A 21,774-nucleotide genomic window follows, 5' to 3' on the forward strand; every position below is an offset into this window, starting at 1 on the left:
TTTAATCACGTTTTGCACGATAAGGACTGGGTCCAACTGGCTATTTCCCGCCTGTTTTTGGTTCGATGTTATAAAATGGAGAAGTTAAATTCCGACATCGCTTCTCTCGAGAAAATTTTCACGAATTTAAATAATAGTAAACCTGAAAATGTCACAGAGACGAAGTTCTTGACATGTGATACAGAGCACGAGTTTCTGATTTCGTTCATACCATCTAAAACCTATCATCCGCTGCGACGAATTGTCGGTAAGGTATCAACCTCTTTCCTCGTTGTTGGCAAAAGTTTACAAGCTGACTGTAACGACTCTACAAAATCTGCCGGGGATATAACCCCTCAGGTTGCAAGGCTCAAGAACGAAAGAGTTCCTGTGGGAAAACCACTTTCCCAAGAGGTATTTTATCTTACAGGCAGCGAGCCATTGCAATCTTATGCCGGCATGAGCAAGTACAACATTCACGATTCGAGAGGTTGTACAACTGAATGGTTCTTGTCAGTGGAAAATGTACATCCGTGTTCACTCGAAGCCGCCAGGTACTTCCTCTCCGTCTATGCAAATGCTTTGAGAGGTTCTTTGCGACCTACTGAAGTGTGGATTTGCGTGGATGGTACATGTAAGAATCCACAAGGCATAATTTACCTTGGAATGATCCCTGAAAATGGAACTGTCGGTAGAAAAACCGTGAGACACGTAATTTGTACCAGCAAGAATGAGCCGATTACAACTAGAGAAGATCTGCCAGAGCTCAGCTCCTTCCTACATCATCATCTGTCATCCAGTTTGTCAACAACCTTTGTTGAAACCCATGGCTATGCACTGTATGAAGTCATGGGCGCATCAAATTTTAGCGCACAAGATGGGGAAAACAGTCGAATTACAGTTGAGTTAACATGGAGTGGTGTCAGTTCTCTTCTCCAGTCTCATCCTCATTCCTGCGATGGTGTTCTCCATGTAAGGAACATTCCAGGCAGTGTCCATCTTGCAACACACTCACTGTACCTAGAATTGGTACGAGTGGATGCTTTCTTTAAGATATTAGGAGAAGAGGATTATCCTTGGCCACCACTTGCAGCTGTCAGTGAAAAAACAGTTGTTTCACAAATGGATGGATTCTTCACCAAGCTTAACTCCAGTAATGTGTTTCCACCAGTGGTCGATGATGAGGAGAGTAAGGAGGATGCAAATGATTGTACCTTTGCCGAGGGGTCAATGGCCCACCTGACCTTTCAAGAATTTGCTCGAAAGGATTTGGATTTTACTGAGAGACTTTGGCTTCTGCTGAAGGATTGCGTTGATGAAGATGATCTTGCTGGTTCATTGCAAATGTGTTGTATGGCTCTGTTCAATAACAAATGTCAACCTGTTGTCCACAGTTCCAACATGACTTCATTAGCAGTTTTTATTAGGGATTTGTTGCAGTTTGAAACTAAAGAACAGCTGGAGAAACTTCAAACTAGGGCCAAGAAATTCCTATCTCCTGATTCAGCCATCAAATGCCTAGTAGAAATTGGCTGTGAAAAACTTGCAAGGGACTATAGCCAATATTTTATTCAACAGGAACTTGCCACCATGGGGCAACTGGCAAATTATCTAGACAACAATGCCCCACTGGGCACCCGGGTTTCTCACATCATAAAGCTTCATCAAATACTAGAGCTGGTTGTCACTGCCAAATCAGTAACCAGACTTGGTCATGAAAATATGAGATCCTTGACCCAAAGTGCTTTGATGTATTATCAGACACATGCAGACTCTGATAACCAGCATCCCACATTCTCGTTGTCACTGCCAGCATTCGGATCCACTTCAGGAGCAGCTGTGAAAAGCATCTGCGCATCATCCAATCCTGCAGTTTGGTGTGTTTCCTTTAGGTCAAAAACAAAGACTGGAGATCACACCACAATGGTGCAATTAAGCACAAGTCACCCAGGCAGGGGAATTTCTGCAAGCCCTGGGTATAATGTCACTGAATTGAATGATGAAGACTTTGATTCAGACAAGGAGAAATTTCAGTATTTTCTGACCTGTGCCAAGCAGGTGACAATGCCAGTTGTATAGCAACCCTGTATAGTGGAAAAAATTAAACAGATTGTGCACTCTCAGAAGGAGATTTTAAACAGAATTAAAGAACATTTTGTCAGAATATTCTTTGGTATGCTCCTGAAGTAAAAGAGTTAAAGTTTATGTAATTTGAAATTGTTGTAGCTGGAACAATTGCAAGCATTCAAATTTCCTATTTTGCTTGTCAACTCCCTTCATCTGTACATTAATTTACTTCAAACTTCTACATATCTCCTTTGTCAATAAGTTTTAAGATAGTTTAGTTTTATACCCATAAGAGACTGAGACTAAGACTCATTACCTATTGGGAGGATAATATTTTGAAATCATAGGTTGATAACTTCTGGGGTTAAGTGTTTTTCCAATGGCTTTGAACATTATTGGATTACAGTGGTGGATCAAGGGGAGGGGCCCAGGCCCCCCCCCTTACTTTGGGTAAAAAAAGAAAAGAATCACAGAGGGCAGAAAAGCTGGCAGGGCAAGCAACAAAAAACCGGGCTCCCCCCCAAGGTCTGGATCCACCACTGAATTATCAGATGATATGAAAGAAAATTTAGACACCATATCACCTTTATGATTAAAATTGCATTTGAAAAGTTTTTGTTCAAATTGAATAATGTATGGACATTGGAAATAGAAGTGACAAAAAAATCACTTTTTGTAGTTGAAGATTTGCAAATGAAAATAATTTTTGTTTCTGATATAGGCTTGTTAGAAACTTTCGTTGTTTATGTGTTCTTGAACTATTCTTTATTATAAAATGATTCAGACTACCTTGATAAAGTAATTGAAATATTTGATTATGCAGTAAGTATATGAGATTTTAAAGCCAAGTAATGAGTGTGAGAATTATAATGTTTTGCCTGAGCTTTGGGTGATAGATGTACAGTTATAAAAGGTGTTGAATTGGCAGAATATTGGTAAATAAATTAAAAAACAAGCTGTTTGGTTTCTAAGGGAATCAGTCTTTTGAACTATTAAATCATGTACCCTGTATGTGGGATAAATTTGCGAGGGGAGAGAATGACTATGAGTGGAGGTTGGAGCCCATTCTCAGGACTTCATTGTAAAATTGTTAATTCATTAAGTTAAGGAAATTTTACATTAGTCGGGGAAAACTCAAGGGATTTAAAAAAACCTATGACTGAGGCAATCTTTTAAAGGGTTTGAAATATTCCTCATAGGGCTGAAGGATTTTCCTTGCCTTTTTCTCCCTGTTCTCAAAAAGTCCTGGAATGTGCACAGTCCTACTTTTTGTAGTCCAGTCCAGCAGTATATTGTGACAATGGGCTTTTGGGCAAAACCATACTCCCCCTCCCGTCCCCTCTTTGACTATGCTTCTATTGAGCTAAAAATAGTGTTGTACGCTTCGCCTCACTTCAAGTGCTTTGTCCGTCGGCTTTATCATGACGCATCAAATGAAACTGCGAGGAAATCCCATTAAAAGATCGGCAAGTTACAATGGATTTTCGCTTGCTCTTCCTAGTAACATCGACGAACTGAAAATTGTAGATAGTTCATCCGACTCTTCGGCATACTTAATGCAATGGAGCCCAGTTGTTCGAAAACAAGTCGGCTGCCCATCGCTGATAAGATCACCGAATCATGTGCTTGATTGCTCAGTTTCAAACGAATTTAGAGATATAATTAAGGGCGTAGAAAATACTGACATAAGTTTGACTGAGCTTAGCGATGCATCAAGTGGAAGCGACGTTTGGCAAGAAGAATTAATTCTTCGTTTGAGACGACAGGAAGCTGCCATTGAGAAAGATAAAGCAAGGCTTGAGGAAGAAATAAAGACCCTTCAGTTGAAGTTGGAATTAGAGGAGGATCTGCGACGCAATGATAAAGAATGCATGGATATTCTCAGAAGCCACATCTCAAAGCTTGAAGGAAAACTACAGAGCAGCGAGAAGAAGATAAGAGAGTTAGAACACGAAAAGCAACGGCTAGAGGTCAACTCTGCAGTGTTACCCGCAACAAAGCCGGGGGAATTTACACTATTGAAAGCGCGCCTGGATGCGAGTGCAGCCACTATTCATGCCCTTGAGGCGGATTTAAAAAGGATAAAGGGCGAAAAAGCCACACTTGAGGGGCAAGGAAAGGAATATCAAGACATGCTGATAAAACTTGAGCATCAGTTGCGAAGTGCAAATAAGGAACTCCAACGTCGGGAGAATCGAGTAAACGAGCTTGTCGAAGAGAGAAGATCTCTGGAGGAATTTCAGTTAAAAGCACGCAGCTTACAAAGGAAAGATCAGAAATCTTCTTATGCTTTGCAAATTCAAATTGTTAACCTGCAAGAAAAACTCGAGATGTCAAGCAGGACTAATGATGAGTTGAAAAGCGACAAGGAGAAGTTGGAAGCTAAAATCAAACAACTTGAGTATAAGGTGAAAGAATTAGAGGGTAGCTATCGATCCAAACTCGAGCAGACTATGGAAAGATTAAAACGGCAGAAGTCACATACGGAAGGTAATCCCCTCAAGGCAGTAAACGGATGTTTACAGCGTGTTCATCAACCATCTTCCAGCGAAAACTCGGCCGACAGCCAGAAACTAAAACAGCAGTGTGGTGCTGAGGTCAAAGTGTCAACGCAACGAAAGCTCATTTGTACCCTGCTCATGGAGTTGAACAAGCAAATGGAGGAAAATGCTTGTAAAGATATTGAATTAGCCCCCTTAGAGGTAACTCTAAAAGAATTTCTGGATAAGATTTCCAACAATGTTACAGAGGCACTACGGGAGACCAAATTTAATGGGAAGCCCTTGCAACTGGTCACAGTGGCTAAGGAACCCTCCAAAGAGGAGTTTGTATGTGAGAAATCACCCAATGGAGTAAGTCAATTTTTATAGCTTTAGGTGCTTTTTCATGTGAGATATTTTAGCCCCCAATATCTCTTTAGTAATTCTCCTTACTGCCAACTATACCTTTCTTGTGTTGTTTGTTAGTAGAACTTGGTATTGGATCAACTAATAATCCCCCAATTTACTTTTTTGGCGTTAGATTTTGTGTAATGTCGCGTGACTTTGATGTAAACAAACTGTGAAAGTTCGGACGTTGAGCCATCCACCCAATACCTTAGTACAAACTTCGGCTTTGGCATTTAGTTGTTAATGATTTTCACAGGGATTCGTGGGCATCAATCTCCTATCAGACATTGATTTTATTTGACAATCTATGTACTTGATGCCCAAAAATTACGTAATCGGATATCATTGAACAGAACGCAGAACTAGTTTGATTATTCCATGCCGAAATGCTTCCTGGCACAGAATTTCAATGTGTACCTAGGTGTTTGTCTATGCAAGGGCAAGAAACATAGGGCCAGAAGAGATGAAAATACCTCAATTGAAATCTGTGCTATATAAGTTGATAGATAAATTTTCAAGTTATGGCAGCACTGTTTTGAGTTTGACACTTTCATTTTCAGATTAATGGAAGTAAAGAAAGTAGTGAAGAAAGGTAAGCTTTACCTCCCTTTCATGAATGTTCTCTGCTACAAACAGTTCATTGTTGTTGTTTGTCTAGCTCAGCTAGTGATTTTGTGTGCCCATAATGAAAACAAAGCATAGAACTGAGAGAAGGAAAGAAATGAGGAAATTTTACACTTTTTAAGGGAATTTTTCTTCAATCAGATTCTCATAACTACATTCAACCCCCAATTATCCAAACTCATGGGGATTGGACCCAATATCCTGGATAATCAAAAGTCCAGAAAATAAAAGATATGAATATTAATAAACCAAAATTAAAACTGAATTAGTCAATTTATATTTAAGAATTGAAGTATGTTCTTAAATCATAGTGCTTCGTATTTAACATTTTCCAATAGCATCTGAAAAACATTTTTAAAGCCATCTTAAAATGTTTTACATCAACCTGAAATACTGACAAAAATCAGTTTGTTTCAAGCTGCTACAGGGTGTGTGGGCAGCTAATTTTCTCTTTCTTTGAAGCTACATTAGTGGAATAACATCAACATTGTTCTTTCCATCTTAAACAAACACTTCCCAAAACATTCTACGGCTTCAGAAAGTGGAACAAATCAGTTCCAAATGGAGCTTCACAACATGTGCTTTGCTTGGTGGGAAAAAACTTTGTTACTGATCTAGAATCTTATTAATTGATGTTATTATATCTTCATTTTGACAGTGCTTTGAAAGCTCCTCTATTTATGGTACAGAAAGTTACAAGAGAAAAATTTACAACATATCGCCCAGATCTGTGGGAAAAAAGACAAAGTGCATTGAAGCCCAACAGTCATTCAAGACCAAGAAAGAAAATTCCAGTTAAAGAGGTTGAACAGGAGAAATAAGTATTATTTTACAGCCAGACTTATAAAGCTGCTTTTGTAGAAGTGGAATGCAGTTGCTTCCAATATATCCACTAGTTGGAAACAAACCTTGTCGATTTGAACCAAACAAATATCATGCTTAACTAGTGAAAGTCATTGCCTAAAAAAGATCAGCACTCTGCAGTTGAAATTTAAAGGATCTACATCAGAATTGGCAATATCGCGAGACAAACACTTCTTTTATTTTCTTTGTTATTCTATGCTTTTGCTCAGAGTTTTTCCAAAGTCTCGTTATAATTCATTATAAGAAGGAATGTCATTTAATAATGATAGTTTGTTCAAATTAAGAATATTTTATAGTTTCACTGGAGTTCTAGATAACTTACTGGGTTGTTATAATTTGATCAGATTTGAAAATTTTGAACAATGCAATCTGATGTTGTCCATTATATTATCAGGTGTGAACAATGTTTGAGTAAGGCAAGTCTTTTTATTAAACCATCTGTTCCATATTAAATTGAAACAAACATTTGCCTTTGACAGCTCAATGATTAGGTTTGGTCATTTTAAGCCTTTGATCCTGATTTTTGTGGTTTTAGCAAGTGTTCCTTCAAATGTAAGCCCAGGCGTTAATTAGATCTTTTTGTTTAGTACGACAAAGTGTAAAACTACATTGATGATCTGTACATACTGATAGCAAAGATGTATATATATAAATATATATTTACAGTAAACAAGGTTGTCATCTAATGCTTTCAGTATAGTTTGTACTGGAACCCAGTGACACATATAGCCAAGTGCTATTCAGCTGTTCACTTGGAGTTCATCTCCTTTTCCCCCTCCCACCATCTCCTCATAGGATGCTGTGTTATTCAAAATCATGCCCCTGCAAAGTGATGACCCTTTAACTTCCATGAGTGACCAAGACAGAGTTTCTCCTAATAATATCAATACAAAATAAAGCTGACAAGTGATGAGAATTGAGAAAAATATCAATTAGGGGATAATTAGCTGATCCAATACCAAACTCTCAGAACTAACATCAAGACAATTTTATTGCAAACAAGAAGGATAATTACTAATGAGAAGGATAATAACTAATGAGATCTTGGGATTGAAAGGGTAAAATCTTTCCTACTTACAGTTTCCTGTACCTATCTGTAACCATAAATTGGCCAGTTTCAAGCATCAGGCCTTTGTCAGAAACTTTATTTAGAGTTTAATAGAAACTCGCCCCCTTTTTTATTCATGTTGAAAGGGCCAAATTGATGTAGTTCTCAAAGTTGTTGACACTAGATCAAAATGTTTGGGCTTAATTTCTAACCAGAGATAGAGTGTTGGGTTCTTGGAGCAGTGGTCTGAATATTTAATCTCTACAATTTTTTATGACTCATTTGACTGATAATTTCTTTCAAACGTGATCAAAAACATGGCTTTCACAGTATAGCAGAATAATTGAAAGTGTTAGTGGCTTTTAGAGGGAATTCACACAGAGTAAGGAACATTGTACAAAGTAACGAAGTTGGCAATAAAGGAGTTATGTTTACTGTAAACCAGAGCCTTCAATAAAACATCTTTAAGACCTTAACTTTAGTCTGATCTCAGTCTACCTAAGAAAAGTTTTCAAGTCTCACTTAGGCCTTATTTGCAGAGTTGTAGAGTTTACTGGGTGGTTAACTCTTTAATCCCTTAAAGTGACTGACATCTAATTTCTCCTTTCAATATCACTCCTGAATCAAACATTAAGGTCATGAGAATAAAGGAAATGATGATCAATTGAAGAAACTCTTGATTGTTAAACAAATTCTCCTTACCAGCACATTAGGAAATGTATAGAGAATAGTGAGAAGAGTATGCATACTGATGTTAGGGTGTAAAGGATTAACGATTCCCCCCTTCCTACCCAGCCTCCTTTTTTCGAAGTGCCTGGAATTCGGGCTTCTGGCTGAACTGTGCAATTTGCCCGTCATGGGGGTACAATTCTGTCAAAGGATTGGCTGGACACAGCAGACATCCTTGGATGAACAAGATACCCTACTTCCATTTTAAGAGAGAATTAACAATGAATGACTGTAAACTCATTTTAATCTATGGCAACTCAAGCCAAATTACAGTGTACTAAGAGATATTGATATCTGAGATTTCAGTTGATTGTCTAATTGAAACTTATGAACTCTAGATGCATTAAAATAGTCTTAACTCTCTAGTAATTGGCTCATCAAACCCTTAACAGCAATCTAATTAAGTATCATTGATAACAATTTTATATTACCCCAATGTAAGAATTCCTTTTCTATAAGTTAAATCCATATCAAGTGAGCAGAGAAATTAAAGTGTGAACAATAAAGAAATGATCAAACAATTTATGTAGAGGAATAATAAATCACCCACATATTTTCATGCTGTTATAAATCTATTAGTGCTCTATTACAAACACTGCAGTGTGATTGGATGCACTACTTTTTATTCACTATTTTTTTTAACCCTTTTACTTCCTGAAGTGATTAACATAAAACTTCTCCCTATAATATCCATACATTATCCTGCAAACAGGTATTGAGAAGACTCCAACATATCAGGTGGAAGTTATCTTGATCTAACACTAAATTCTCACAACTGATTTACAAAGAGATGTGTAGCAGCTAAAGGGAGAATTAAAGTGCTAATACAGTTAACATTAGATCATGAGTAAAACCAATCAAAGCGTGTGTATATTCTAGTTTACTATATTATCTGTGATATTATTAGCCTCATGAAGTGAGGTTTTAAACAAAATAAAACAAAATCATAGGCATTTCTTGATGCTGAGTATTGAACATCTAGTAAAATGATACTAAAACAATTATATTATTTGCTCTTGGTTCCCATACATAAAAATTAATGGAGGCTATGCCCTTAGCAACCATCACCAACCAGAAATCCCATGCTTATGTTATAACTGTTGAATAATAACACATGAATTATAAGCCACTTAGTGCCTCCTGGGTTAGCAAATGATCAACCCAATATTTTACAATATCATACAGTCATGTAATATGAATTATAATTATATCACTTAATACATATCAAGTCGACATATAATCATCCACATATCCTTTAACCCTTTAACTCCCACGGGTGACCAAGACAGAATTTCTCCATACAATATTGATACAATATCGACCAGATAAGAGACGAGAATAAAGAAAAATATCAATTTGGGGATACCTAGTTGATCCAGTACTAAATTCTCTGAACTAACTTTATAAGAATTGTATGTTTGACAGTAAGGAGAATTACAAATTTGATCTGGGAGTTAAAAGGTTAACACAAATAAAGTGGCATTTAATTCATGTTATATCATTGCAAAAGATGTGGGTGACTAATATATGCTTCTTAACATAAATAATAAACTAAGAAAAAAATTGATATGGTGCTTAAACCATGGACTCTTCCTTGTCCACTTTGCAACCCATATTCTTTCAAGGTTTTCATTTGACTTTTGTACTCTCTCTACAAACTGAGGCCTAAAAGAGGAGTGCCTCTAGTTTAAGGGTGCTCTCTATAACTAGGGATCTGGCTGGGCCTAACTTTGAAATTCAAAAATAAATAAAGAGATATCTCTATTTATGTTAAAAAATTCATGAGAAAAGTGGAGGAAAATTCAGAAGTAGTAATGATGGCGATTACTTGGAATTTGATCATGAGGTAAATTGGCATAGCTAGTCAGCTTTGACCAACAATAAATACACCAGGATGTGCACCTCAAAATGTTACAACACCACCAAGTTTTTGCACTGACTTCTTTCCCTCCCAGGTGTGACTGCTCTTGGCAAATAAAGGAGATGATCAATTGAGAAATTCTGCCTTGATAAAACGCTAAATTCTCAGTCAACATTTATTTCAGATCTTGGGAATGAAAAGTTAATCCACTTCTGGCAAAATTTAATAGCTTAGTATCGTATGCTTACACAGCTTGAAAAAACCCAAACACTCTTTGGTGCTCTCATCAAACAAAGTTCATATTAGTTCTACACATACATGTAGGTCCATGCAATTTGTGGATTGTGCTGCTTCAAATTGTCCCAACTTCCCATCCTTGATTTGATCTGAGTTAGTCCATCTTCAGGTTGACATATATGTATCTTATAAACTTTAAGGAGGCAAAGAAAGCCACAGTGCTGAGCATCAGGAAGAACACATAGCATGTCAGCAGCGTGTATCCAAAAAACTGTACAGACTGAAGCATTCCGGACATGTTGGATCTCTTGTAGTAGTAAAACATAGCATAACCAAACACAAAAATAGATGTGGACCTAAAAGAAACAAGTAAAGGAAACTTAAGAATGGTCTGACTCACAGAGGACATTAAAACAACTCATTGCAACAACACAAAACATGACAAATTAAGAAGTATCTTAACATAACAAACAGTTAAGTACTTAACATAAAGTAAAAAACACTTGAGATTTTTCAAATGCATGTTTCTGTCAATAAGTTTCAGGACAACACAGGTCACAGATTCACATAGAACTTTGTATAGATATTTTATACAAATCCTCCAAAAAAAAAAATGGTCTGGAATCTGCTAATTCCTGTGCCTTCTATACCTTGTGTCCCAAAATTTCTTCATTTTAATACTTTTTTAACCTCTAAAAATCATGCTTCTCAAACCTTTTCCCCTTTATCATGAGCACTGCAAGCAATGCAAGCATTAGAAACCTTTGAGGAGTCTTGGTAGGGATGATGGGTAGGTGGGTCTGTAGCAGAAAGGACTTGCATGGCTTGCTGCTGCACCTTTCGTGGTGTTCTATACCTCTGAGTTATTGATAGATAGTAGTAATAGAACACATATCTGCAAAAAAGTTTTAAAATCATGCAACAAATTGCCTCACCCTCCACACATAAGTGAACGCCACCACCAGCGATAGTCTTCACTTGAAAGCTGAAAGTATGTCAGAGCGATGGAGATACAGGCTGTGACATTCAGAAGGATAACAAACACTATGAAAAGGATTCCATACAAGGTGTACTGTTCACGGCCCCACAGTGTGGCAAAGATGTAGTACAGCTCCACAGAGATTGCACTGCAAAGAAAGTTTCCGCAATAATATTATAATTCATGTTAAATCAGGTGTGGCCTCCTCTCACCATAGTACCTAAACACGCTCTCAGGAGTGTGTAATGAGGAGGAATTACCTGCGCTTCATGAGCATGTAGTTCCAAGCATGCAATAAAAGAGCACTTGCAAGTTTTTGCCATTAGATTTATCTCTTGTTATTTACACAAATGCAATATATGAGTGAAATTTTGTTTCACTCAACTTTCCGCAAGCCTGATCAAAAAATTCCTGCTTCTATGAGAAATTAATATTCATTGTGCAGATTTTGAAGGATCACAAAAGCTAAGGTAAAGTTAAAAGTGATACTGTATGTAGTAAAGTACACTTTCTTTTAAGCTCAAACATCCAGAGCTTAAGAGGAAGTGTACCTTAATAAATAAACCTTGCTGATATTACACTCTATGGGCTTGGGGCCAAAACAAGTACAGAACAAGAAGCATATCATTTTGGGTACCACATTGTTTTATTATCTTAACCCTTTGACCCCTAAGACTGATTGGCATCTAACTTCTCTATACAATATCACCCCTGAATTCAATATTAAGGTAACAAGAATTAAGACAATGATCACCAACTAAAGAAGCTCTTGATTATTTAACAAATTCTCCTTGTCAGCACCTTAGGAAACATGTAGAGAACCGTATGGAGAATATGCATTCTGATTTTAGGGTGTAAAGGGCTAGCAGTGACACTACACAAATCCTTGTAAACAAACAGGCAAATAAACAAACAAACCTGAATGGTAAGAAACCCCCTACAACCATCCTCACCAATGTGCTACGATACCTGGAAGATAGGAAATGATCAAATCTGTAATTCTCCTTACTGTAAAACATACAATTCTTATAATGTTAGTTCAAGGAATTTTGTATTGGATCAATTAATTATCTGCAGATTGATATTTTTCTCTATTCTCAGCACTCATCTGGTTGATATTGTTTTGATATTGTAAGGAGAAATTCTGTCTTGGTCTCTCATGGGAGTTAAAGGGTTAACTATCTACACAAGGAGTAAAACACCATAAGGAATGTAAAAGAGGACAAAAGCTATGTCATAATGTTAGGTTAAATACTTAAGACAGACTTAAGTCCTACAAAATGCTGCACCAAAAAAAAATTTTGGATGCAAAGTTACTGGAAGCTCACAAAAAATTCAAAACAAATTTAAGTAAATTATTAAACAAAGAAAACTGTCAAGAAAACTGTAAGAAATAGCAGATAAGCATGATGCAGCTCTTGATGAATCCAATTTGGCTCACATTCACAATTAAGGACAAGCGAGCTAAGGGAAATGATCTTATGGGAAATGGTCCTTACTAAAAAGAATAACTGATTGAAGTGTTACCATGGTATCTGAGGAATCTCTCTTGGAATGTTCTTGGTTCTGCATGGGGCATTGAAGCTTCCTGCCCAGTTCTTGCCAAATATCCCACCAAGAATGGTTAACGGGAAACCAACTTTAAGAAAAGCAATCCAAACATAGAACATTCATTTACAGGTAATTACAAATTTCTAATACATTGAGTAACATTTTAAACAACTAATGCATATTTTTCCATGAAAGTGTAACTATCACAGGGAAAAGCAGTCAAGCAGTCAGTTGAACTGTTTTGATTTGGGAAAACTTGGATCTTAGTTCTTGACAACAACTCATTGTTTGAAACATCTTCCATGTGAAGCTTTGATCAAGTCAGCCACACTCATAATTTTCATTGGAAACAACTGTAAGGAACAATAAACACAATACATCTATGGTTAACAACAGTGCTGAGAGACCAGGACCTAAAACAAAAGTATGTTTGGTTCCTCTTTCAGACAATTTCCAAACAGACACTTGAAGGACAAGGAAAGTGATCAGAATCAAAATTAAGCAAGGGATGGAATGGGAAAGAAAGGGTACCCAATCCTGAAGCACTGGCTATTTAACTAGGCAAAGCTGTAGGATAAAAGGGGCAAGTTTCTAAAGAAACTGTGGTGCTTCGTTGGTGGAGGAGTATAACAGGTTAATTTAGTATTATCGACTTAGTAACAAATAACACTCAAAACATCAGCTTTCAAACTCCTTATGGTGGCCAATTTACATTATCAACTCAGTTGATAATACAGTATTACAGCTGTATATAATAGTTGTCTTGACCTGGAATAAATGTGACCCTCCATGGGAAAACGGAAACTAACACTTTGCTGTTAAACAGCCTAGAAAAACAGTTTTAAACAGATACTAAATGGCTAACTCAGGCATTTAAACAGTTTCCATAATCGCTTAAACGGATGGCAAAAAATTTAAATGGTTGACCAAAGTCCAAAAACAGATAGCTTAGGCCTTCAGACAATTAATTTGTAATTAATCTTTGATGGCTTGTGTGTACACATGTGTGTGTGTTTTTAAGGCAGGGTACTTTAAGATTTCTGGTGAGAGTAGAGGGTGGGAACAGACACTGGAAGACAAGGGGCAAGAAGAAAATGGGGGGAAGGGCAAACTTTTTCTAAAGCGTCAGTGTAGAGTGTGCGTGTCTTGAATACAAGAACTAACCAATAAGCCAGATGAGCATCAGGAGAATTATAGTGGTGTATGGAAGAGCTTGCGTGGACTGATAATACCAGGCCGTTGAGTTTATGACACTCCAGATCATAAAGAATGGCACTAAAGGAAAAGAAGTAACAGTAAATTACAATCATGACTTGCTATCTTCAACAGTATGTTTCAATTATCTAAGCAAATTATAAAATTGAATCAAATCACACGACTTTTTTGAAACAAGTGGACAGTCCATATAAAAAACCTACCTGAAAAAATACTGGTTGTCAAGACAACATTCCACACCCAGTTGGTTCCACCAATTTTTCTATAAAAGTTACTAGATACATAGCCTGAAATGCCTAAAAGAAGAAAAAAAATCTTTTGAGTGACCAAATTGATTCCTCTGGCGACTGGAAAAAAATTAATAGTCCCAAATAGAAACCCTTGATGTGACAACAGACTAGATCAAACCCAGGACAATGGTCAGAGGGCAGAATTCTAATCACTACTAACAGTATAACTGCTTTGACTTATACCATAGATTTACCCTAAAAAAGTTTGATGCAAAAAGTTCCTAAAGTTTTGACAAATGCCTTCAATTGATAAAGATATTTTTTTTTTATATTTTGAAGTCATATGTATGAAGGTATGAAGTCATATGTACAGTAGATGTGTGAAGTTCAAGCATCCATCTTTGATATTTGACTAACTTGTGAGTGAGTATAACTAAATAAAATGTAAGAAAACTTTTTAAGTGAAAGAACACTTACAGCAGGTCAGGGCATACAACAAAACACCTGCTGTGTTCATTGATCCATGTCTGAAAGTCAAATCACAAATTTGTTCATCACTGATTTCATTATTTTCAGCATTTAAGAAAGCATCTTCATACAATATTTAAAATCCTAATAGCACATCCAACTAATTTCATCATAACATTCAACAAGAGCTGAGAAATTATATCAAGGACACCGTAAGAGTTCAAAGGAACAAACTGGCAACTTTGTTAACCCTTTAACTTCCAAGATCTGATTTTCAATTCTCCCCTCTAGCTTCTACACATTTCCTTGTAAATTGATTGCAAGAATTTGGTGTTCAATCAAGGTAATAACTTGTACCTGATGAGTTTGAGAATTCTCATTACCTGTTTGCTGTATAATGTATGGATAATATAGGGAGAAGTTACATGGTAATCACTGCTGGTTGTTAAAGGTTTAATGCCTTTCACTCCCAAGATCTCAAGTAATTCTCCTTACTGTCTGGCAAAGAATTCTTATGATTTTAGTTCAGAGAATTTGTTATTAGATCAACTAATGATCCCCTAATAACTTGCCTGCTTGATATTGTATTGACACTGCAAGGAGAAATTCTCTCTTGGTCACTCATGGGAGTTAAAGTGTTAAGTGTGCACGATAAAAATAACCAATTCACAACTGGTTTCACTTTTGATATTGTATCTCTTTAGAGGGTGGTGCATTCACAGTGTGTAGTGAAGTAAAGGGAAAGCTATCACTCCTACCTGTGAACATTAAACAAGCCCAACAAAGCCAAAAATATGATACCAAAGCAGAGAGTGAGGAATTGGGATCCTGCACCTAAGAGGTAACAGATAAGCTAAATTAAGCATCTCAGTTATGTACATGACCCCACTTCATATGTACATTAAACATGCCCAGGAAGGCCATCATAAGGATGAACACACTCAGCATGATGAATTGGGAGCCAGCACCTAGACAGTCACAAAAAGGTCCCAAAAGCACAAAGTAACTTTCATGACACTTTGAATGAGTGGTTAAGATCTCAGGTTGGTCTATTCAGAGAGGGAATCAAGAAACATAACTTACCAAGGATGGCACAGAGCCAGCTTTTGTATGGTGGAAAACGGAAAACATCTGCATGAATAATCTTCCAACCCACTTCATCATGATCTGCAATAGAATAACATAAACTCACTTTTAAAACAAAGTGATCTTCTCCTATTGCACCAAAGATTTGACCTGTTAATTTCTCTATACAATCTATCCCTTAAATCAAATGTTTAACTCACGAGAATAAAGGAAATGATCAGCAACCAACAAAGCTCTTGATGGTTTAACAAATTCTCCTTGTTAGAATCTAGTAAATGTATAGACAACAGTATGGAGAATATGCATAATGATGTTGGGGTGTAAAAGGTTCAACCAGTTTAAACACTTTTTCTTTTTCATTATTTTATCTTTCTTGTTCACATCTTGAAAATATTATTGATCATGTAATGAAGGTATTTCTACCATTCAAGTTCTGTAGCTTTCATTTGTCTGATTAAAAAAAAACTGTTAGAAACATTTTCCAGTCTGTTACTGTATCAAGAATACACTGAAAGAATAACCTATCTGCACACAGCACTAATATGGTAACCTTTAATTTATAATTTATTTGTCATTTTGTGGTTTTGCTTGCATATAGATCCTGATCTTTTAAATGATAAGTACTACAGTCAACACCAAAAAGCTTTTTAATTCAAAGTTCTTTAAGCCTAACAGTAGCTACATGTATAATATTGAGTCCAAAAAGAGAATCTTCAAAGAAAAAAGTATTAACCAAGAGTAACAAAAGTAGTTATAGCTCTTAGGGTTAGCATTGTATTTGACCTTAAATTTACACATGTCTACATGTTGGTGTCCTGTGCAACTCATACAGAAAGGATAAACTGCATGGAGATTTTAAGACAAATGCACCATTTTGCTGTCCGTGTCGTACAACAATCCAAGACCAGGTATGCAAGCCAAGGATCAAATAAAACACGGTCCAAAAGAGAAGCAGAGTGAATGTGTTACAAATGTACAAGATGTTTAACTCTAAAACAGGGGTGTAGGTACAGTACAACTCAAAAGTACCAGTAAGTTGCCAGTCTCGACTTGAAACTCCATCCTCGATACTTGAATCTATCTAGAATCAAGGATCCAGAATCAAGGCAGGAGTATCAATTATAGATATATGCTTCTCACCTATGTCATCCATTTCTTCATCATCAGATACATTATACTTTGCAAAGTCACTCTTGAGTACTCGCATCTAATGAAGAGAACAGTCAAGTAATAAGATTAAAAATCTCTGAAAGATGATCATGTAGTTCATTACATCCACCCTGTAGTATTTTATGGCACACAATTGCAAGTCACCATGGCAACCCAATGGGTTGCAATTTGCCTGTCATTTTTGCTACCTATACTGTAATTATAAACCTAAGAAATTCAACATAGTTCTGCTCACCAGGATGATCACTACAAATCCTATCAACAAGAAGACCAGCACTACAGAGTTGATAATTGACAGCCAGTGAATCTGAAAATCAAGTGATTATAATAAACTTATCAAAAAACATTTCCCTTATATTGCATACTTCACTATGCATCAGCTTTCAGTCTCAAGCCTGAAAACTGAGATCTGTGGTGTATGTAGAACCAGCCAAGAATCATTTTGTAATCTGACACAATCAGTGGCTACCGTATTTATTCGCCTATAAGCCGAGCGATTTTTCCAACAAATTAAACTGAGAACAGGTAAATTCTTGCCAAGGTAGGGGGTTTGGCTTATAGCTGAGTATTTTCGCCAAAAAAAATTTACGGGTGCTTAACAAGATTCGAAATTTGACAACATGAAAAACTGGCCAATCAGAAGCGGTCATTCCCACGGTTTGTGTAAACATTGCAACACGATCTGACAGATATCAGCTGATCGAAGCTTCTCATTGTTTTAAAGAAACGAAAGACTTACCTTGACTCCTCTGCTCTGAAAACCAGTCCAGTATTGTTTGATCCAATTCAGGATACTTTGGCGAAAAGCAGCCCATCGTCTTTCGCTTTGCTGACATTTTAAGCTCACCATTAAACAGGTTCGCTTGATCTTTTCGCCAGCGACACACCATCGATTCACTGATTCCGTAATCTCTAGCGATCTAGAATGATCTATGTTTATTCATAACCTACTTTTTGGTTGCATGTTTTCCGAGAGGGAAGCTCCTTTTGTTTTCGGTTTATGTTAATTCATCTCAGTTAACGACACGCGTGGAGTACTTTGCAATTATTAGGTCTCGGCTTATAGCCGAATGTTTTGTGTTTATTTTTTATTTCAATGCAACAGCTGCTGACATGAAAAAGTTTAGGGTCTCGGCTTATAGCCGAGATCGGCTTATAGGCGAATAAATACGGTATATATGTCTTGAGCAGATCATTATTTGTAATTAGGTTGTGACAGAGATAAAAAAAGGTGAATAAACACAGGGTACAACCCTTACTGTCTACATTTCCTTTATCTAAAACTACATGATGAACTCTCAATGATCTATTCTCTTACCTCCAGGCTCTTTGGAAAAAAGCTTCCAGCCCCTTTGATTTTCAGTCTCTCTGAGTATGGAGAGCTTTTCAACAAAATACAAAACCAGAAATTCTTTAATAAATAAATCAACTTCTGCAAGAAGCTTCACGAAACTAAAAGAACAGTCCACGAAAAATACCCACAAACTGAGTAGGCCATGGAATCAAACAAAGAAAGTGTTCATCCTTTGTGAAATAGTATTGAATGATGTAAAACTTCTCTTCCCATTATCAATGAAAGTAATGATAAATTGAAAAGGAAAAAAGTGATGCAGATATAGAAAAACTTATAATTATTGCCTTAATTTGACACCAAATTCTGACACCAGCACAGCAGAAATGTCCCCTTACCACAAAGAGAATTTGTCTCAATCCACTATTAATCCTTTAAATCCTAAGAGTAGATAGTATCTAATTTCTCCCTACAATATTACCCCTGAATTACACATTAAGGTTATGAGAATAAAGGAAATGATCATGAACGAAAGAAGCTTTTGATTAATAAACAAATTCTCCTTGTCAGCACCAAAAAAATGTATTGAGAACAGTATGGAGAATATGCATGCTGATCTTAGGGTGTAAAGAGTTGATACTTACTCAGTTGAGCTCCACAGGACACTGTATGTGAACTCCACATTGTATGGCAACTCAATGTCATCCAGAGCTACTGGTTGATGATTTGCTGTACTTACATTTGCTGAAATAATCTGAAAAAAAATATTGAATGCACATTCATCACTATATAGGCAAGACACCTGACACTTATGATTTCTGTGCAAATATGACCTTACCTGATCCCCATTAAATTCTATGTTAAAGTTCAAATGAGCCCAGAGGTAAACTTTGTGAGTGTGAGGCAAGAAGCCTCCTTCTTCCAAGTGACCAATAAAGCCCCGCAGAGGAAGATCATCTGTGGGAGAAAAGAATAATGAAACCAATATCTATTTCATTACTGATTTCTTCTCTGTTATGATTAACTACGATTCTTTGTCAGGAAGTTAAAAAAAAGAAAAGCAGCCTCACCTAAAACAAATTCAAAGTAATACAAATCTTCAATGGCCTCTTGTAACTGCTGAACTTCTTTTTCCTTGAGTGTAACGGTACAAAGCTTTACGTTTTCTTTTTGCTCTAGAGATGAGGAAATTCAAAATGAAAGTCAGTTTTGAGCAAAGTTAACCCTTTACACCCTAACATCGGTATGTATAAACGGCTAAGAATACATGAAAGTCAAATATTTGAACTGCAGATAAAGACGTGAATATGAAAGTGATCCTTGCAGTAATGTACACTACTTGCCCAGTTGTGAAAATAAGGCCAGAAAAAAATTCAGGCCTGTATAGGGTTTGAACCCATGGCCTCTGTGATACTGGTGCACTGGTTTAGTTGGTGATCATCTCCTTTTTTCTCATAAAACTAATGCTTGATTTAGGAGTGAATCTTATTGCAAGAGGAAGTTAGATGCTAGTCATTTTTAGGGGTTAAAGTGTTAAATCCCATAAACTTGGTGGTTACTGCTGGAGCTCAGCCAAGTTTTCATAGCATAAACCAACAGGAACCATATTGACTTGTAAATGCTGCACTTATATCTGATCATATATCTTGAACCTCATCACTATGATGGGTAGTGAGCATTTTCCATAGTTCAGCAATGTGGCCCACGGGGTAATGATCTCTAACAACCAACTCTTTAACAAAGTTCCATTCAATTCTGCATTTTTGACAACAATTTTTGACATTGCGTTTTTCACGGCCATCTATCATCTTAATGGACCTATTAGGAAACAACTTTAATGGGTTCAAAAGGTCATGGTTTGTGATTTGTGATTGGTGGATTTCAATCCGTTTTGTGTGTTTCTGTGTTTCAAGGTGCGTTGCCTGTGATCGTAATTATGATTGACGGCAGCAAAAAACACAATTGTGAATGCAGCTTTTGAACTTTAGAGTTCGCATGTTTGTGAAAAGTGCAGTAGAGATCACCAAGTGCGTTCACCACACTTGGTTGAGCATGAGACGTACATGTGCAGTAGAGCGTGACTGAAACATGACTTTAGAATGAACTTTAAACGTGTGATAAAATATACTTTCCACGCACTGTTTTAGCTTTCAATTTCTGTACTAAAATAAAACTCTTTGTGTGTACTTCCTTTTGAGTTTTTCCCCTAAACTTTGAAGGGGACAAATTGTCCACTTGCCCGCTTTTTTAAGGGACAATTCAAATTGCAGTGTGGGATTGGTGCAATAGTGCGGCCTGGCTCAAACCTAGTCTGATTATGCCCCCATCTGCAGTATTAAATCTTGAAAGGCCTCAATGCGAAGGAAGCACTTACCACTCCTGAATGGTATGCTTTTCCACCTTAAGTTGCCCCTTGCATTTCGCCAGATGTCACTTACTGATAAAGATCGATGCCTTCAAGGCAGTAAATTTGGCCTAACTTGATTGAATCAACCAATTTATCATGCTATTTGAGACAAACCACACTTCCTGCCAAAATTGAATGACGGTTGTGGAGAAACTGACGTTCACTTTTACCACATAGAGTTAAAATTGTGTACCTTTGAAGTTGATTTGATGTAAGGCAACAGCCATTCTGTCGCCATCTAAAACTTCTCCCAACGTTAAACTACGATGCTCTACCTAAATAAAAGAAGAAAATCTTTAAAATAACAAGAAACAGACAACAGCGCATAAATCTAGAATTTATACTCTTCAGAATGGCTTTACCGACGCTTAATCCCGCTTCATATGTTCATCTGTGTTCTATAAAGCACCAGAACTACTCCGATCGTACGCATTTAACAGGCATCTATTGGAAAAAGTAACTAAAACCATGATCTCTATATTAAAGGAAAACAATAATTAATTTCAAAATGTTACCTTTTCAGGTCTACAGACTGGCAGGGAATAGTAATGATACGTCTCTTGTGGGTTGAAGTACGGACCAACTTTGTTTACATACAGTGGAACCTTGAAAACACAGATTACTTTAAAATTTGATTCTTCACAAATTGCGAGACGTAAACTAACTGTATACCTTTTCTCCGCCCTTGTAACTCGCTGCATGGCTGCAAAATGGAGCTGATAAAATACTTAGTATACAGAAGCAGAAAATATTGAGAGTCGCCATGTTGGTACTAAACTTGCAAGGAGACATGGGAGAAAATGAGACGTGGCTACCTCTGCGCCGTTGCCTATGGAAACACGCCGATTTTCAGAGAAATTTGACATTTCGTTTCCATCTTTCATAAATATTCGACTTCTATCGCTGTTCAATTCTGGATCAGTTCTTCCAGATTTTTCTTTCTCTTTTATTCAGTAGTGGGGGGGGGGGGGAGGGGGGGAAGGGGTGGGGTAGAGGTAGTTATTTCAACTTAGAATATTTTATCCTTCGCCTTAACATTCTTAATGAGGTGAAAGAGGAAACCACTGTTCCATTGAGATG

At 36.9% G+C, this 21,774-nt stretch overlaps 3 protein-coding genes across 3 annotated transcripts; 2 read left to right on the forward strand and 1 right to left on the reverse strand.

The window, feature by feature from the left end:
* Positions 1 to 8: 8 nt before the first annotated feature.
* Positions 9 to 2,986, forward strand: LOC131770452 (protein zwilch homolog). Its single transcript, XM_059086162.2, has one exon. The coding sequence runs from the start codon at positions 76 to 78 to the stop codon at positions 2,056 to 2,058; it is 1,983 nt and encodes a 660-aa protein (XP_058942145.2). The 5' UTR covers positions 9 to 75; the 3' UTR covers positions 2,059 to 2,986.
* A 336-nt stretch (positions 2,987 to 3,322) lies between these two features.
* LOC131770474 (prelamin-A/C) lies at positions 3,323 to 7,889 on the forward strand. The gene is made up of 3 exons (XM_059086183.2): positions 3,323 to 4,898; positions 5,495 to 5,526; positions 6,217 to 7,889. The coding sequence occupies exons 1-3, from the start codon at positions 3,468 to 3,470 to the stop codon at positions 6,377 to 6,379; spliced, it is 1,626 nt and encodes a 541-aa protein (XP_058942166.2). The 5' UTR covers positions 3,323 to 3,467; the 3' UTR covers positions 6,380 to 7,889.
* A 536-nt stretch (positions 7,890 to 8,425) lies between these two features.
* Positions 8,426 to 21,466, reverse strand: LOC131770490 (transmembrane 9 superfamily member 1-like). Its single transcript, XM_059086199.2, has 18 exons — positions 21,367 to 21,466; positions 21,210 to 21,299; positions 20,888 to 20,969; positions 19,358 to 19,462; positions 19,126 to 19,244; positions 18,932 to 19,041; positions 18,315 to 18,378; positions 17,232 to 17,303; positions 16,967 to 17,033; positions 15,824 to 15,907; positions 15,499 to 15,574; positions 14,750 to 14,799; positions 14,246 to 14,338; positions 13,992 to 14,102; positions 12,804 to 12,915; positions 12,195 to 12,245; positions 11,233 to 11,424; positions 8,426 to 10,653 (listed from the first exon to the last, which is right to left on the reverse strand). The coding sequence occupies exons 1-18, from the start codon at positions 21,457 to 21,459 to the stop codon at positions 10,452 to 10,454; spliced, it is 1,773 nt and encodes a 590-aa protein (XP_058942182.1). The 5' UTR covers positions 21,460 to 21,466; the 3' UTR covers positions 8,426 to 10,451.
* Between the last annotated feature and the right edge of the window lie 308 nt (positions 21,467 to 21,774).

Source organism: Pocillopora verrucosa, chromosome 5 (assembly GCF_036669915.1).
Source record: "Pocillopora verrucosa isolate sample1 chromosome 5, ASM3666991v2, whole genome shotgun sequence".
Classification (NCBI taxonomy): domain Eukaryota; kingdom Metazoa; phylum Cnidaria; class Anthozoa; order Scleractinia; family Pocilloporidae; genus Pocillopora; species Pocillopora verrucosa.